This window comes from Chenopodium album, chromosome 25 (assembly GCF_948465745.1).
Source record: "Chenopodium album chromosome 25, dcCheAlbu1.1, whole genome shotgun sequence".
NCBI classification, from domain to species: Eukaryota; Viridiplantae; Streptophyta; class Magnoliopsida; order Caryophyllales; family Amaranthaceae; genus Chenopodium; species Chenopodium album.
The window spans coordinates 5,578,596-5,595,344 of NC_137858.1; the positions used below are offsets into that span (position 1 = coordinate 5,578,596).

A 16,749-nucleotide genomic window follows, 5' to 3' on the forward strand; every position below is an offset into this window, starting at 1 on the left:
GGTTTCAAGGCTTTTCGCCACCGTGCCCCGAAACCTCAAATTTTCCTCAAAAAACATGGATTATAGCCTTCAATTTTGTAATTTTCCGACCTTTTTTTGCCCAGAAATAAAAATTGTCGAGAGATTTACCAGGGTCCCTAATACCATCCAAGAGTCCAATTGGGTCGATGAAACCATCCAATATGCCCTTAAACGGTCATTTTACCCGTTCACAACTTGTAGTGATTTCGTAAACTCAAGCCTACTACGGAAGTTTATGACAACATATAATGCTCATATATGGTTTCAAGCGGCATTATATGTCTGCGAGATGTATCCCTTAGGGTTTCAAGGCTTTTCCCCACCGTGCCCCGAAACCTCAAATTTTCCTCGAAAAACATGGATTATAGCCTTCAATTTTGTAATTTTTCGACCTTTTTTGGCCCAGAAATAAAAATTGTCGAGATGTTTACCAGGGTCCCTAATACCATCCAAGAGTCCAATTGGGTCGATGAAACCATCCAATATGCCCTTAAACGGTCATTTTACCCGTTCACAACTTGTAGTGATTTCGTAAACTCAAGCCTACTACGGAAGTTTATGACAACATATAATGCTCATATATGGTTTCAAACGGCATTATATGTCCGCGAGATGAATCCCTTTGGGTTTCATGGCTTTTTGCCACCGGGCCCCAAAACCTCAAATTTAATCAAAAAGCGTGGATTATAGCCTTCAATTTTGTAATTTTTTGACCTTTTTTCGCCCGGAAATAGAAATTGCCGAAATATTTACCATGGTCCCTAGTACCCTCCGGGAGTCCAATTGGGTTGGTGGAAACATCCAATATGCCCTTAAACGGTGATTTTACTCTTTTACAACCTATAGTGATTTTGTAAACTCAAGCCTACCACAGACGTTTATAACAATATATAATGATCATATATGGTTTCAAACGGCATTATACGACACCGAAATATATCTCCTAGAGTCTCAACACTTTTCGCCACTGGGTCCCGAAAGCTCAAAATTTCCTAAAAAACGTGGATTATAGCCTTCGTTTTTGTAATTTTTTTACCTTTTTTTTTCGCTCGGATATAAAAATTGCCGAGATGTTTACCATGGTCCCTAATAGCCTTCGGGAGTCCAATTAGGTCGGTGGAAGCATCCAATATATCCTGAAACGGTCAGTTTACTCGTTCGCAACTTGCACTGATTTCGTAAACTCAAGCCTACCACGAACGTTTATGACAACATATAATGATCATATATGGTTTCAAACGGCATTATATGAGCCCGAGATGTATCCCATAGGGTCTCAAGGTTTTTTGCTACCGGGCTCCAAAACCTCAAATTTTCCTCAAAAAACTTGTATTATAGCCTTCAATTTTGTAATTTTTTTTTACCTTTTTTCGCCTGAAAATAAAAATTGCCGAGATGTTTACCATGGTTTCTAATACCCTCCGGGTGTCCAATTGGGTCGATGGAACCATCAAATATGCCCTTAAACGGTCATTTTATCTGTTCACAACTTGCATTGATTTCGTAAACTCAAGCCTACCACGTACGTTTACGACAACTTATAATGATCAAATATGGTTTTAAACGACATTATATGACCCCGAGATGTATCTCTATGGGTTTCATGGCTTTTCGCCACCGGGCCCCGAAACCTTAAAATTACCTCAAAATGTGTGTATTATAGGCATATAACTCTACATGAAGTATCAAATCTTGAAGGGCTAGTTAAGTTATTGAATTAAATTTAAGCCCAACTTATTCCCGACAAGTCAATTCAAATTCAACGAACTTCAACTACGACCTAACTATATTCAATTTGAAATCACTATTAACACTTTGCGAAAAAAATTCCCAATTTTCACCCTTCTCCCACTCCTAAAGTGTCTAACCTGGATCGAGTTGACCTATAAAAAGTTCCGATCCAATAAAATCCCTTATCTATTTTTTTTTTTTTTTTTGACACAATAAAACCTAGTCTGTAACATTTTTTTTTTTTTTATAATTGATGCGTTCAAATCAAATCGAGTTACTTTGTACCTGTGGTAGAAACAAATTTATCTAGTTTCGAGTACGGTATTGGGTTCATATGTTTCGGGTGGGTTGATGCTTGTCACCCCTAAGGCTCTATAATCTTGAGCCAACCTTGGTTCCAATTTCCAAATACATCAACACAGAAAATCACTCATCATCTCCTCCTCCTCTCTCTCACATCTGGGCTAGCTCAACTCCATTGTCAACTAGTACTATTCTGGTAAGTAAGAAAGCTTAATTCTTTCTCCCATATCTTTAAATTTCTGCGAAATTAATCAATCCCCATTTCAATTTGTTTCCCCAATCATTAGAAAATAGGTACAATTTTGTGATCTTCTTTGATCATAATCAAATCGAGGGCAAAATTGTTTAGGTTTTCAGGAGAAAGAAAATGCAGTTTTTTGGAACAACAGAGATAAACCCATCACCTCCGGCGGTAACAGCGTCTGGAAACAATGCGCACATGATGTACATTTTCAATAGAAATGGGGTTTGTTTGCTTTACAGAGAATGGAATCGTTCACTTCATACTTTGGATGCTCAGCAAGATCAGAAGCTCATGTTTGGTCTCCTTTTTTCCCTCAAATCTCTCACTGCTAAAATGGATCCTGTTAGGTGAAATTTTACCCCTTTTTTGGAATTTAATTTCTAGGTTTTTAAGGAATTTTTGTTGAATTTTTTGATTATTTGGTGTTGATTTGATTGGTTAGAGAACAACCCAGAAGCTAAATTATGAATAATTGTTGATTTTATTACTTGGTGAATGTGAAGCCAAACTATTTTTTTGTTATGGTAGAAGAGTTGTTTGATTATAGTGATGTGATCTTGTGAGTATTGTGGAGAATGTTAACCTGAGTTATTATTCGAAGTGCCGACTTTCAATGTTAAATTCTTAATGGGTTTCCTTTTCTTCCTCCCCCCCCCCTGGAGGATTCGTGCTCGATTTCATTGTTGCATTTTGATTGATGGGACTATGTTGTGTGTGGGGCTATTGATGCTTGAAATTTTGTGATCTTTGAACAGTGCCGATAAGGTTAACCTTGGGGTGCCTCAATTGCCTGGCCAGGGGTGTTCTTTTCACAGTTTCCGCACCAATACATACAAACTTAGTTTCATGGAAACTCCATCAGGAATAAAGGTAAATTATAATGCTTTTACTTGCAATTTTGGAGTATATAATTTGTTTGTATTTCTTTGAAAATATTTTTTAATGTTAGCTGGTTGATCTTTGTTGCAATATTAGTTTGTTACTTTGTTGTGCATCTTTCATCATATTTAATGAAAACCCCATATATATAGGCAATATAGCTCCATTCATGCAGGGCATAGTCCTTAGATTGTTTAGCTTTTGATACCATTAGCTTGAGAGGTTTTGTTCTAATTTTTTGGAGCAGAACACAAATAAAGGATTGTCAATGGGCTACTTTTTTAACTCAAAACCTGCTAGTGCTCTGCTCTTATAACGAGTCAACATCCACCATTGTCAACGCAGCCGGATCTTGCTGAATGACTATAAAAGTATATGTGACTGTTTACTGTCTTGACCTCCTGGAGATACTGTTTGTAACATACATACGAAGTTATAATTTTCTTTTCTTTAGACTATTAGCATATATAAAAGTTCTGAATCAAATATGGCCAAGCAGAGTATGGGATCTAAAATTGAAAATGATAATAAAAACAGATGCCGCTTACAAGTCATCAAATGTACAAGTAGTTATTGAGATCGGGAACCTTTCATGGGTGCTAGTTGTTTCGGTTTTAAGCAATATACATGTTTGGTTTGATCAGATTAATATACATGTTTGGTTTGATCAAATTAATATACGTGTTTGGTTTGATCAGATTAGTCTGAACTGCAGTTGTATATATCATGCATTCAAAGAATAAACTTTGCAAATGCATACTGAAGGAAATATTGACTATCAACCCCTAGAAGTCGTTTTCAGTGCTTAAATACCTCCTTTGACCTTAATTTATATCATCTTGCAACTTTTCTCTGGTCGTAGCTTTTGTAAGGTTAGTGTTTGGTCCTTGCTCTTTTGAGTTTACTTTCATATTAGTCTTTTGTTTTCACATACCATTACCCTAGCTCTACTCAAGAGGCTTCTGTCTATGGTGGATGGAGAGAGTGGGGTCAAACATTTGAAACAATATTTATGCAACTATTTTTTCCATGATTCCCTTGATTAGAAAGTCATAGATAGGTTTGCTTCATGGCAACTAATAAAAAGTCAAGGGCAACATAAAAGGACATTCGATTGAATACTTACTTTTATACATTGATTTTTGTGTTTAGATTAGGTCATTTGTACTTGATTTTGAGGACCTCTACCTATATATTTGTAGTTTAGGGTGTTGCGTAACTGATGTATAATTGCATAACAATTATTAATTCTGTTTCGATATAATATATTGTGATTCTTATATTCGTACTAATTTTTGTTCGTTATATCTCTATGTGGGCAGCTTATATTGGTCACGAACCCTAGGACTGGTGATCTACGAGAATCATTGAAGTATATTTACAACTTGTATGTTGAATATGTTGTCAAGAATCCACTTTATACTCCTGGAACTCCAATCAAGTGAGTGATATACATTTTAGAAACATTACAGATAGAGCTATGAATTTGACTTGTCTGTGAATAAATTTTTCTGTATATCCACAACTTTCTTGTAATTTTATGATCCACTTCATTCCTTGACCTATGATTTCTCTGCAGTTTTCAGACTTTTTCCTTGAATATTTTAGCTGCTTTTGTGATTGCATATATAATGACTTGTTTAAAATGTCTAGAACTCTAGATTGGTTTCACTCTTACTTAATTAACAATGCTTGGTAGTTGATGTCTACAAATAAGTTTAAAACTGATATTGAAGAAGCTTTAACTTGTTAAAAATCTTAGCTAGGCCTTGTTCCTCCTCTAAGCTTCTCCCCTTTTTTTTTTTTTTTTTTTTTTTTTTTTTTTTTTTTTTTTTATCTTTAAGAGGTACTTTAGGCTTTCAGCTGTAATGCTGTATATATGATGATCTTAGGATAAGGCATAAAAAAACGGATTACTTGAAAATGAAATTTAGTGATTTGGTTTTCTAAAGGATAGTTGATAGCCAAAGAGGAAGATTTGGGAATTGGAATCGTTTTCTTTCAAGTGCAAGGTGTTGCCTCCATTACCTTGGAGACACAAAAGAAATCAGCAGACACAGTAGTATTGATCCAACAGCACATCAGAAACAGGGCCTTCTGAACAGCTATCTAGTCCTATGCCCTTTTAGCTTATACTTTTATGCTTTTCTGTATGAACTTGAAACCTCCGCCGGTCCAGCCTCTTTGAGACATGAGCTGTCTAGTGCGTGAGTCAATTGATTAAGCAACTCTGATTCTAAAGCTTTTATGTACATAGTCTCTTTTTGCACAATTATTAAATATGGAACATTTTCTTTTCTGTGGAACTGTTCTGTAAAGCTGATGGTATGCTGTTAAAAACTTAAAATTTCCTTAGCTAGAAGGCATCTGGTCCAATCTGGAACTCATGGCTTTTCTAGTTCTGTCTTTAAAACCTTAATTTGCTTGCATGCTCAGTAACTTTATAATTGAATAGGTCATAGATCAGTTCAGTACTTTGTATGTGGAAGGTTTTGCAAGCTTGATTAACAACTTGTGCTAGACGTCAGTGAGGAGCATGTGAACTTTTTAAATTTTGGGTTGAAATGAGCCTCAAAATTGCAGTTCCTATAAGGTAGAGGGCATAGAAAGATCCTCTAGGTTTGTTGATCTGTGCCACAAGCGAAATATGAATGTATATCACAGGCTCGATGTATTCTTTGATGATTGTATTCTTTCATCAAAGCATTATTTTCTGCTTTTTATCCTCTGCCTTGGTCACTTTTTAGCCTTCATTAACCTGGTGCTGAATTTTAGTATAAGTTGTTACTTACCCTTCCATATATATGCCTTTATATACCCACTCAAATTTCTCTTTATCTTCATAATTAAGTTTGCATTTGTCAAAATGACTGTTATCTGCTACTAATCATGCTAACATGTCACCTCAATTTCTTAGGTACGAGCTGTTCAACTCTACTCTAGACCAATATGTTCGAGGCCTGGGTTAATGTCCAGAAGCCAGCTGAACCAGAATTCGCATCTAGTGCAGCATCTGAATATGTACTTGCTTCTTTTATGACATGAATTGACCTGGCAAACAATTTCCAATTGTGAATTCGTTATCTTTGCGTTCTGCAAATTATTAACGTGAAAGTGAGCAAGAAAATTTATGGTGGAACAAGTAAAGTTGCTCATTTTGCTTGTATATTGTCAGATTCTCAAGTATGTTAGGGCTTCCAACAGAAATTTACGGAATATTACACTATGAATATGAGAAGCACATCTTATCTTATATAAATGCCTGCTTTGGCAGTTATTTGTTCAATGTTTCACTCGACTTGTTTGATCATCTTGTTGCGCCTAGTTGTTCGTATTGCCATTCAAGTCACCCAGAGATCGACTTCCTCTACTATGCCTAACAATAGATAAGGCAGCAACCCTAAAAAAGAATTAAGGAAAATTGTTATGTGTAGTCCTGAATTTTAGAAAAAATGTGCCCTGTACCCTTGAGGTTTGTAAAAAAAAAATGCACATATTATTGACTTATCAAACTAAAATCATGTCCACACACTAACTTCCTTTTAATACTCTATATTTATATAGTAATAAAATCTTTTAAAAGCATTAATTACATCAAATTGGTTAAAAAAAAAAAATTTACATCAATTTTTTGTACTTTATGATCATTTTAAAGCCTAAACTTTTAGGTTTTAAAACACAATGCATTTTTCTAAACCTCAAGGATACACCGAACAATTTCCCAAGAATTAAAGAGGTGATACACTAAGCAAATACTTCCGCCATTACATATTACTCGTAACAAAGGGGTATTATTTGTGAGACATAAACTATTTTTTTATTACGAGTAATATGTTTTTTTTTTTTTTTTGATGCGATTTATTACGAGTAATATGTAACGGAGGGAGTATATAACCTTGCACAATTGACGACCTCTATCCCCACATTACCTATAAATACTACTTCATATAAAAAAAAAATCCATTATTTTACTTCTTGTTGGAACTCTGCCTCTCTCACAGTCACCGTCCAACGTTCTCCATTGAAGCGCAGTTGACGTTCTCCGTTGAATCGCACTTCAATCGAATACTTGTATCCCCTATTGAAGCAGCTTCTGAGGTAAGTTGTTTGTTTTTGTTATCATCATATCAATATCACAATATGGGGTTTATCTTTGTTTTAATTTAGTTTAATTGTCAGTGCATTATGTGTAGGGTTCGAAAACTCAACCATCATAACCAAAATAAAAGAAAATTATGAGCTTAATATCATAATTGAATCAAATTCCCCTAAAATTATGTATTTTTTCGAATCAAATTTTGTTGCTAATTTATTGCACCACCCTTTAATGTTAGAATTGAACTATGAAATTACACCTCTTTTCTGTTCTGTTTTGATTAATTTAGGAGTATACTCTAGTAGGTTACTTTAGTTGAGGATTCAAGGTTGTATTAAGTTAGTATTTTTCTGTTTTGATGGGTTTTAAATCGAATATCAGGGTAACTTTTAATCTGCTTTAGGCTAATTTGAACCTGTTATGTTATTATTTTTTCGATTTTATGGGATAAGTTTTATCAAGCGTATTGTGATTATCTCTACAAGTTAGATTTGGGTAAATTAAGTCATTGATTCTAGATTGATAAGCAGGGATGTTTTGGTTTCAGGACTATGGATTTCAGTTCGAAACGATGCAACACCTTACAAGATAGTAGCCTAGTCGTGTTAGATAGACTATCCAGTTTGCCTGTTGATTTGTTAATACGGATACTTTCTATGCTTCCTACCAAGGATGTTGCTGCTACTTCAACGTTGTCCACAAGAATTAGACGTGCATTTCCTTGGGTTACGACCCTATACTTGAGTGATTCACCTATATCTAATTGTTTGCAACATCCATATGCAACACAACATTTCCCTGTTTTTGTCTCTTTTGTTGATACCGTCCTCCATTCACACCGCTCTCAGTATCTCACCACCTTTAAACTTCAACTAGGCATGGACTTCATCGACACATACTATACTATTTCCAAACATCGTCCTCAGGGATGTGTTCAAGGCTGTTTCCCAGACTTGAAGTCCACACAAATAAATGCGTGGATCTCTTTTGCTATAACCCGTATTGGCCTTAAGGAGCTTCATCTCCGAATTCGTATAAGGGAACCGGGTGAGCTGCCACCAGCTATCTTCATGTGTGAAACATTGGAGGTGCTCAAGATTGATGTCAACCTTGGTCTTGACCAAGCTTCCACTATGCCATCCTTTCGTCTTCCAAACTTGAAATTACTACACCTCTTTGGCACTGTCATTAACGATCATGGCTTTCTGCCAAGATTAATTTCAAGCTGCCCTTTACTTGAAGACCTCAGAGTGGAAGTATTTTGGAATCATGGCTTCACCCTAAACATCTCTTCACTTTCTCTTCGGAGGTTGAGTTTAGTTGTGCTTCATCTTGATGATACACGTAGAAACACTGATTTTCTGCATATTGATACTCCTAATTTAGAGTATCTTCATTATGCTGGTAAATTACCAGCACAGCATTCTATTACAAACATGGATCATCTGGTTGAAGCACAACTCATAATCCGAGATATCACTGGTTTGATGGATAATTCTCTTCCACTAATGCTTAGCCTTATCAAAGTCTTCAATAACGTCCAGTATTTATCTTTGCAAGGCATTTGGACAGAGGTTTGTTTAAATTTCTAGTTGCTCCCAGATTTTTTTTATTTTTATTTTATTTTATATACTCCCTTGTTTCTTTTCTTTGTCTCATTTGGAATCTTGCACAAGATCCCTCATGTCTGCTTCAAGTACAGAAAATATAAACAGACATGAGGGATCCTAAAAAAAAATTTAAATTTCATTTGCAAAAGGAGGGAGTATATAAAAACAAAATGTACTACGTATTATTATGTAATGTGAGATTGACTGATTGCACCTTTGGTTGAAGGAATTCGAGGCTTGTAGTGTAGAGGATAAACTGCCAATGTTTGATAATTTGAAATATCTGGAGCTGGGTTATTACGGTAACTCTTGGAATAATGTAGTGTTGGCATTTCTAAACCATTCGCCGGTGTTAGAAACACTTGTTTTTCCTGCGGTTAGTCTGTGACTTACTTTACTTTGGTATTAATTTTGCGTACATCGAATAAATTCAATTCAAATAATGGTGTAACGAAGTTTATTTTGGTTGCAATCAACTTTGCAGGGATTAAAAAATTGTTGTATAGGATGCAGATTGAATGAAGGCGAGCCTTGTATTTGTAAGGGGACACTCGCGGAACAAGAGTTTTTCAAAAAAACTCTTGCAGTAATTCCTTCATGTTGCAGATCTCATCTTAAAAGAATTGAGATTGATGATTACTATGGGAGGGAGCTGGAAGTAAATCTGATACAGTTTTTGTTGAGACATGCTTTTGTGTTGGAGCAATTGATCTTAAGCAAGGGGTACCAAAGAGTTTCAGTAGCAAATGAAATGACGCTCGCAAGCGCATTGCAGAATTTACCGAGGGCCTCGGCTACATGTTCATTTGAGTTCAGAATCAGAAAACAGCCTCGCAAAAGGTACAGTTTATGGTGGAGAGCAGGATGTTAGTATCTAGGGAATGTATTGCAGAATTGTTCATTTGTATTTCATGATAAAGATCCCATAATTCTTACTTTTACTCTATATAAACATTACACTGTACGAGTTTTTTTTTATGAGTAGTACAAAAAAAAAAGGTGTCTTTTATGTATTTTAAGTAGACATAAAACTTCTCAAGAGTTAACTTATTATATAATAAAGATAACCAATAAAACTGTTACTTATCTGATACAATTAATTAAATTGATTAACATTTTAGTTATACACCGAACTTCTCTAGAGTTGATCTGATTACAATTGACCACATCACTAGTGTAGGTGATAAATCCACAACCAAACAAGCAACGGAAAAAATACTTCATGGCAAAGATGGTTCATTCATTATAATTAGATTGTTCATATTAGTTTACCTAACATAATTAGGTCATGCAAGACGACTTTCGAAATAGAAGTTGTTCATAGTAGTTTTGATGTAACAAGTACATATATCAAACTCCTATGTCCTATTTATTAACTTGCAATATTGCACATTATCTTAGAATGCGTGTGACATTGAGTGGTTGAAGATTAGTTGGCAACGGCGATACGTTCATTGTCTTGGCTCATACACTTGAACTCTTCGAGCTTTCTAGTTTGGGTCCATGACTGATCAAAAACTTTAGCAAAATACTTGTTCATCAAGCAACCATTAGCCGCCTCGAGTTCAATGTAGTACATCATACCAGCAACCACTTGTTGTTCCGCCTTCAGAACTTTCTCGTACTCAAGGCATGTTCCCTGCAAATTACACATATATATGAGACACATATGTTGTAAAAACAAGTCATCCCTTAACAATATAGCAATTCCCCTGAAGATATCGACCAAGTTTGTTTGTTTTTTATTTTATTTTATTTTATTTTATAAGAAGTAACAACATCTCTTACAAATCAGCCCTTCTTAAATAAAGGAATTCCCGACTCTCAAACATATAAGCAGAAAATAGTTGGGGCTTGAATAAGTTACAACTTACAAGGTGAGTTTCCCATACAATTTACGAGGCCTAATCATCCATGGTAATTGACTTGAGCTTCGGATCGACTCCATCTCGAGGACCCTCCCAAGGCTTGGAGTTCACTTTGTAGGTCACCTAGTTAGGTGGCAACCTAACATCATCCTCTAAAAGTGTAGGCTACTCCCTTTGTTTTTTTATTTTTATATTTATGTGAAATGTTTTTTCTGAACACTCCTATGTCAATACATAACTTCAACTAATACGAGTAATATTTAAATAAGTAAAAATTATTTATTGAGACGATTCCAACAAGCAAGTATCCACGAGACTATATATTTTCTTATGGGAAACCATGAATAGTGCAAAAAATGGAGGGAGTACTACTGTACTAGTCATGTTAGTCCCATATTTGAAGGAAAAAAAAAAAAAAGCTTACTTGTTCTTTGTTGTACTCCTCAACAGCCCAAGCAGCAATCTCTTGGATCTTAGGATTGGTTGGCTCAACAGGCTCAAGGCCTCCAAGATTCTTCCTCGGTTGAGCCGAGCAAATCGATCTCTTCTTCATTCTTCGTACGATGTAATATATGTGTGTATGTGTATGTTGTATTGTTGTTGTAGTGTGTGTTGCAGTAGCAACCCTCTCAATATATAGGATAAGATTTGTAATCAAGAATCACATTTTTGCTCTATATTTCGAATCTTATGCGTTAGTGGCCTAGTGACATATATTCGTCTAATTATACTGATTGATCATTTGATCGCGTAACAAGTTTTTTTATTCTTGTAGATATATTATATTGTTCGAGAATACAATGCACTCATCAATTTGCACCATTAATGTCTTTCTTTGACTTTTTCACGGTTTTCAATACATTTACATAGTTACACTACCTCTCACGGTAGGTTTTCAATTATAGTTCATATTAGCCGATTTCAAATCTTTTTGATACATAACTTTGTTGTTTTATACTCCTTATTGGTGACTTGGTGAGTAGTCACGGTCAAACTTTTCTCTTTACTGAAATTGAACATTTAAATGAGCCAAACATAAAAAAAAGACTGAAGTATTATAAAAGATTGAATTTTAGTTTTTATCTACTAGATAAACTTGATCGAATTTTCTCTTTATACTCCTTATTTGAATGCAATAATGCACGGTAACTCAAATTTCCTTGGGATTTGCAATTCATATACTCCGTATTTTGCAAATATCCTGTTAAGTTAACCAAACAACAAGGGATCTAACCACTTAACTTGTTAGCTAGGAATTTCATTCTATTGCCTATGTCAAATAAATGCAACCAAAAATAAGCACTCAGGCCTGTTCTCTTACGTTGAAATTCAGTGCAGTTCAGTTCAGTTCAGTTCAGCTGAGTTTAGTTCAGTTCAGTTCAGCTCCTAATTTCCTTCTCTTATAAAATATTCATTTCCGTTCAGTTCAGTTCAGTTCAGCTAAATTCAGTTCAGTTCAGTTCAGCTGAGTTCAGTTCAGTTCAGTTCAGTTCAGCTGAGTTCAGTTCAGTTCAGTTCAGTTCAGCTGAGTTCAGTCAATGAGAACAGACCCTAAGTCGTTTCATTATTCATACAAATCCAATCAATCAAGCTTTCAATTGAGTTTGCTTAGCTTGTATGGCTACTACAGATCTAACAAATTTCATATGTTATCATCCACAACCGGATCCATAAAATATATATTTTTACAACTATACGAAGTACTGTCTATTTATTTGAAGATAGTTTTACATAAACTGTAAAAACTGATCCGATCTTATTTGAATTAATTGAATTATAGAGTTTTTTTAAGTAAAACAAAGAAAGAGAATGTTATATACGAAGTATATGAGTAGTTGGAGAAGTGATAAACCCACCACCCAAGGGTATGGTTGTCTCCTTTTCATTCATTTATGCCACTTGAGTAACTTTTAATAGTTACTTCAACGTAAATTATTATGCTAGGCTCACTGTTACGGGAAATTCGGTGACAAACGTTTTCCGCTTCAATATTTTGATAAAATCTTAACGTTTTACTACATGGCGATGATATGTCAATAGTTCTTTGATGTAACACTTAGGCCAGGGCCTGTTCTCATTGGCTAAACTGAACTGAAGTGAACTACACTGAATTTCAACGTAAGGGAACAGGATCTTAATTATCAGACTAATTATGTTATTTGGTGTATTATTATCGGACTAATTATGTGTTATTAATATATTATGTGGTAGCGGAGCGGACAAATTCTATTTAGCTATGTAATTTATCATATTTGTTATTATGTGCTAATGTAATATATTATGTGTTATATATGTGGGAAAGTAACATATATAATGTGTAATATATATATGATGTGTAACATATGTGGTACTCTTGTGTTATTCTCTTTTCGAACAATGCACTAGTGGATACTCTAACGTGGTGCTCATGATCACAACCGTAACCCACATGCTTAACCTTATCGAACCTTCTATGTTTATCCACAAGACCTCGAGTTCACCCGAATCCTTCCACCCTAGCCATTTCTTAGTGTGCTATAGCCCACGTAGGCATCCCTACGTCCAAGACTATGCCCATGGCTCATGAACATGGTGCTACACTTGGTCGGCCACTGACCGTACCCCCTGGTGATGAGCAACTGACCCCTATAGAACTTTATTTTGCAGCCCAGCCATGAGGGTGGGCCAGAGGTGCAACGACTTAGGGATTAATTTAGTATAACATTAAACTTGAGTTGTTGATTAATAAGAATGTAAATTTGGATCAATTAACTGTAAAGTATAACATTAATGGCAGGAATTTTTTTTATTGTGGATACGACACGTGTATTTTTGTGAAAATAACTATATATATATACTCCCGGGTGCATGGTGCACCCAATGGTATTTTTTGCTCATTTAATGATTAAATGAGCAATAATCATTAAAATGAGCAAACAATACCCTTGGGTGCACCGCTCACCCGGGTGTTTATAACAATCTCTCGTGATAACTTTAGTAATTGGTTTATTATATACTTTCTCTGTTTCCTTATAATTGCAACACTTTCCTAAAATAGAAATGCCATAATAATCACAACACACTATAAATAGAAGATTTTTATGGTGAAAATTGTATTATGGTATATATTTAAAGCTCATAATTCACTTGATTATACTCATAACAAACACTTAAGTCCATTTTAAATGTATTATATCATGTGAGGTCCGCTTGTCTTAAATATTATGATAAAGTATGTGTTGCAACTACAAAGAAATGGGAAAAGTAGTATAGATTTTCCCATAAACAAAGATATTTAAAATTAATTCCTTGAGACTAAAGAATTAAAGAAAAAAAAAGTATAATGAGAAGGAAACATATTCAAAGGAGACTTTATTTAACTTGTGGCAAAATTGCTTAAAAGTCTAAAGATTTTGTTTTTTTCAAAATAAAATAAAAATTAAAAAAAAAAAAGAGAAAAAGATAACATTAGGGATTGAGGATATTTCTACATTAGTTACAAAAAATTAACAAAAGTAAATTGTGTTAAACATAAAAGCTCAAACATATTGTTCTAAAAAAAAAAAAAAAAAAAAAAAGAGGGAGAGCTCGTACTGTATCGTTGTATGCAGAATCACTTATTCTCTTGTATGGATAATTTTTATTCGTAGGAGACTAGGAGCACATACTAACAACAAAAATGTGCCACCAAAGAAAGATTAAACCAGCCAGAAGTGAATAAATGAACAATGAATGAGTACTTATTGAAAATTTGAAATGTGCTTGCATACTAAAATAGATTCAATTAAGATCCAACCACTAACAGTTTTATTTAGGTAATACGTAGTAGTAGTTTTACACAGTACAGTAGTGTTAGTGCATAAATCAAGTCATCCAAGACTTGTTTATTTCACTAGTACATACTACCTCCGTTTCTTTTTAGTTGACGGGTATTCCTTTTTAGGAAGTTTCTTTTTAGTTGACACGTTTTCTTTTTAGGTAAATTTTTTACCTTGTATTTACAAGCTACCCCACTTGCCTTTTCATTCTCTATCACTCTCTCTCATCTCCTTAATATATGTGCCTAAATCAAACGCGTCAACTAAATAGAAACGGAGGAAGTAATACATACGTAGCCCTGCATAACTAATTAGTTTTATTTAGCTGAGAGTGAGGGATAACTCAAGTGGTTAGAGCTTCTCTCCCGATTTCAAGAGATCTTGGGATCGATTCTCACCTCCGCCCTTGTGGCTCTCTAAACACCAAAAAAATTAGGTTTATTTAGCTAAGAAATCATTTTTAATGTAACTTAATTTTTTTTTTTTTGAGGGATTAATGTAACTTATATAAGCACACCAAAAATGGCTTCTTATCCCTGTATAATGAAAAAGTTGTTGATTTATTTATAAGAATGCCCCCATGAGAAACAGATTTCGTTTTAAATAAGAGAAACTGGAAATTTTCCGCCAGCAACCGTAATGAAGTCACGTACACTCTTGTGATTTTAGCGATTATTTTATACAAATCACCATGATGAAGCCACTCTTTTAGGAGTTTGACTATTATATTTTACACATAATTAAATGGTAATTCAAAGACTTTGATATTGTCAACAATTTCTATACAAAATTTGTGTTTGCTTCAAATCGGGAAGTAATATTATAATTCAAGCAGTGATTATAAATACAAAGTTATAATAATTTGTACCAAATTCTCGATGATATTTTGTAATGTAATGAATTTAATCACTAAAAGTAGGACCCACTTCAAATCTTACTCGACGTGCCAGCAAGTATTATAGCGTCTGCCGTCTAATAATATGGCTACCAGATAAGTTTCCTTCTCTCTCTTAAAGTTGTGATCATCATATGAACATACAATTTTTTTTTTTTGGAAATCTGGTTAAGTCTATAGTTGAGATAACATATAGAACAGGCAAACATAACTTGTCTTGCGCTGATTGATGGAGGGTCATCATTTATTTATTTTTTGAGGTTTATAATGCTTTCTTTTTCTAACCACTAGTGTAGAGAATTAGAGTATGGTTTCATTTTCTTACCCTGGCCTTTACTCGAAGGGTTGGAGAAAAGTAGTATAAAAAAATGGTACTTCATCCCTTCGTGACTGTCTTACTGAATATTCGAAATAGTTTGAATGATGTGCGCAATGGTAGAACTAGGAAATTTATATTAGTGGGGCCAAACCATGTTGTAATAGCTCACACATATTATAATACGAAGTATAATACTACCTCCGATTCGTATTATATGCAACTTTGAATATATTTTTTTTCTCACAAATAATACACTAAAGTTGCATATCATACGAACCAGAGGTAGTATATTGAAATAACACAAAAAGAATGAAACTAAACCAACTTAACTACAATACAATTAACATAATTTTATGCCAACATTTAATAGATAACCAAAACTAAGGGGGAAGAATTTTATTTTTTGAAGAAATCGTAAAGAATATTTTATCTTTTTGCTTAAACAACAAATGAAGTGCACTCGTATCATCGAAGCAACATGTATAATTATTAAAATAGGAAGTTTTTTTTTTAATTTTTTTTTTATTAAAGTCATAAGATGAGTTCCCCACCAACTCCACAAGCTTTGCTCGGTAATTGAAATAGAAAGTGATTAAAAAAAGACTTTAAGTTGGAGGCAGTCCAAATTAACAAGAATGTATTCAATATGCCACATAGGCTTATCGACTTAAAAAAGAAATTATGAGCCTCATCGAATTAAAAAAAAAATTTATTATTTCCATTTTCCTATCCTATTAATAGAGAGGGTTTGCAAAAGAAGGAAAACCGCAACACATACATACAATACAACAATACACACCCTACATAAACAATATCATCATACGCAAAAATGAGTTCCTCTGATCAACAGGAGAACACCCTTGGAGGACCCTGTCGACGCAAAGGATCCAAAGATCGATGAGATTGTTGCTTGGGTTGTTGCTGAGTATAACAAGAAACATGTAAGATTTTGTAAAACTAATACTTGACACGTCAAACAAAAATCT

The 16,749-nt window shown here is 34.3% G+C and overlaps 3 protein-coding genes across 5 annotated transcripts; 2 read left to right on the top strand and 1 right to left on the bottom strand.

Annotated features, from left to right (window-relative positions):
* The first annotated feature begins 2,106 nt into the window (after positions 1 to 2,106).
* Positions 2,107 to 6,464, top strand: LOC145615171 (uncharacterized). Of its 2 annotated transcripts, none has more exons than XM_081670239.1 (5): positions 2,107 to 2,251; positions 2,405 to 2,646; positions 3,055 to 3,169; positions 4,501 to 4,619; positions 6,096 to 6,464. In XM_081670239.1, exons 2-5 carry the CDS (start codon positions 2,423 to 2,425, stop codon positions 6,145 to 6,147), a joined length of 510 nt encoding a protein of 169 aa, XP_081526365.1. In that variant the 5' UTR covers positions 2,107 to 2,251; positions 2,405 to 2,422; the 3' UTR covers positions 6,148 to 6,464. The 2 variants fall into 2 exon arrangements, with proteins under 2 accessions (XP_081526365.1, XP_081526364.1); XM_081670238.1 differs by having other exon boundaries at positions 2,157 to 2,255.
* Positions 6,465 to 7,145: 681 nt separating this feature from the next.
* Positions 7,146 to 9,902, top strand: LOC145615129 (F-box/LRR-repeat protein At4g14103-like). Of its 2 annotated transcripts, XM_081670203.1 has the most exons (4): positions 7,146 to 7,276; positions 7,822 to 8,848; positions 9,111 to 9,260; positions 9,369 to 9,902. In XM_081670203.1, exons 2-4 carry the CDS (start codon positions 7,826 to 7,828, stop codon positions 9,753 to 9,755), a joined length of 1,560 nt encoding a protein of 519 aa, XP_081526329.1. In that variant the 5' UTR covers positions 7,146 to 7,276; positions 7,822 to 7,825; the 3' UTR covers positions 9,756 to 9,902. The 2 variants fall into 2 exon arrangements, with proteins under 2 accessions (XP_081526329.1, XP_081526330.1); XM_081670204.1 differs by having other exon boundaries at positions 7,169 to 8,848.
* Positions 9,903 to 10,103: 201 nt separating this feature from the next.
* LOC145615130 (cysteine proteinase inhibitor A-like) lies at positions 10,104 to 11,369 on the bottom strand. The gene is made up of 2 exons (XM_081670205.1): positions 11,177 to 11,369; positions 10,104 to 10,523 (listed from the first exon to the last, which is right to left on the bottom strand). Exons 1-2 carry the CDS (start codon positions 11,303 to 11,305, stop codon positions 10,314 to 10,316), a joined length of 339 nt encoding a protein of 112 aa, XP_081526331.1. The 5' UTR covers positions 11,306 to 11,369; the 3' UTR covers positions 10,104 to 10,313.
* Positions 11,370 to 16,749: the final 5,380 nt, after the last annotated feature.

What these genes read in the sequence shown, in the direction of transcription:
- LOC145615171 (XM_081670239.1), top strand. Translation starts at nt 2,423, where the DNA reads ATGCAGTTTTTTGGAACAACAGAGATAAACCCATCACCTCCGGCGGTA. An exon ending in GCTAAAATGGATCCTGTTAG is followed by an intron (nt 2,647 to 3,054) that starts GTGAAATTTTAC and finishes ATCTTTGAACAG; the next exon opens with TGCCGATAAGGTTAACCTTG. An exon ending in ACTCCTGGAACTCCAATCAA is followed by an intron (nt 4,620 to 6,095) that starts GTGAGTGATATA and finishes TCAATTTCTTAG; the next exon opens with GTACGAGCTGTTCAACTCTA.
- LOC145615129 (XM_081670203.1), top strand. Translation starts at nt 7,826, where the DNA reads ATGGATTTCAGTTCGAAACGATGCAACACCTTACAAGATAGTAGCCTA. An exon ending in TGCAAGGCATTTGGACAGAG is followed by an intron (nt 8,849 to 9,110) that starts GTTTGTTTAAAT and finishes CTTTGGTTGAAG; the next exon opens with GAATTCGAGGCTTGTAGTGT. An exon ending in AAACACTTGTTTTTCCTGCG is followed by an intron (nt 9,261 to 9,368) that starts GTTAGTCTGTGA and finishes TCAACTTTGCAG; the next exon opens with GGATTAAAAAATTGTTGTAT.
- LOC145615130 (XM_081670205.1), bottom strand. Translation starts at nt 11,305, where the DNA reads ATGAAGAAGAGATCGATTTGCTCGGCTCAACCGAGGAAGAATCTTGGA. An exon ending in AGGAGTACAACAAAGAACAA is followed by an intron (nt 10,524 to 11,176) that starts GTAAGCTTTTTT and finishes TGTAATTTGCAG; the next exon opens with GGAACATGCCTTGAGTACGA.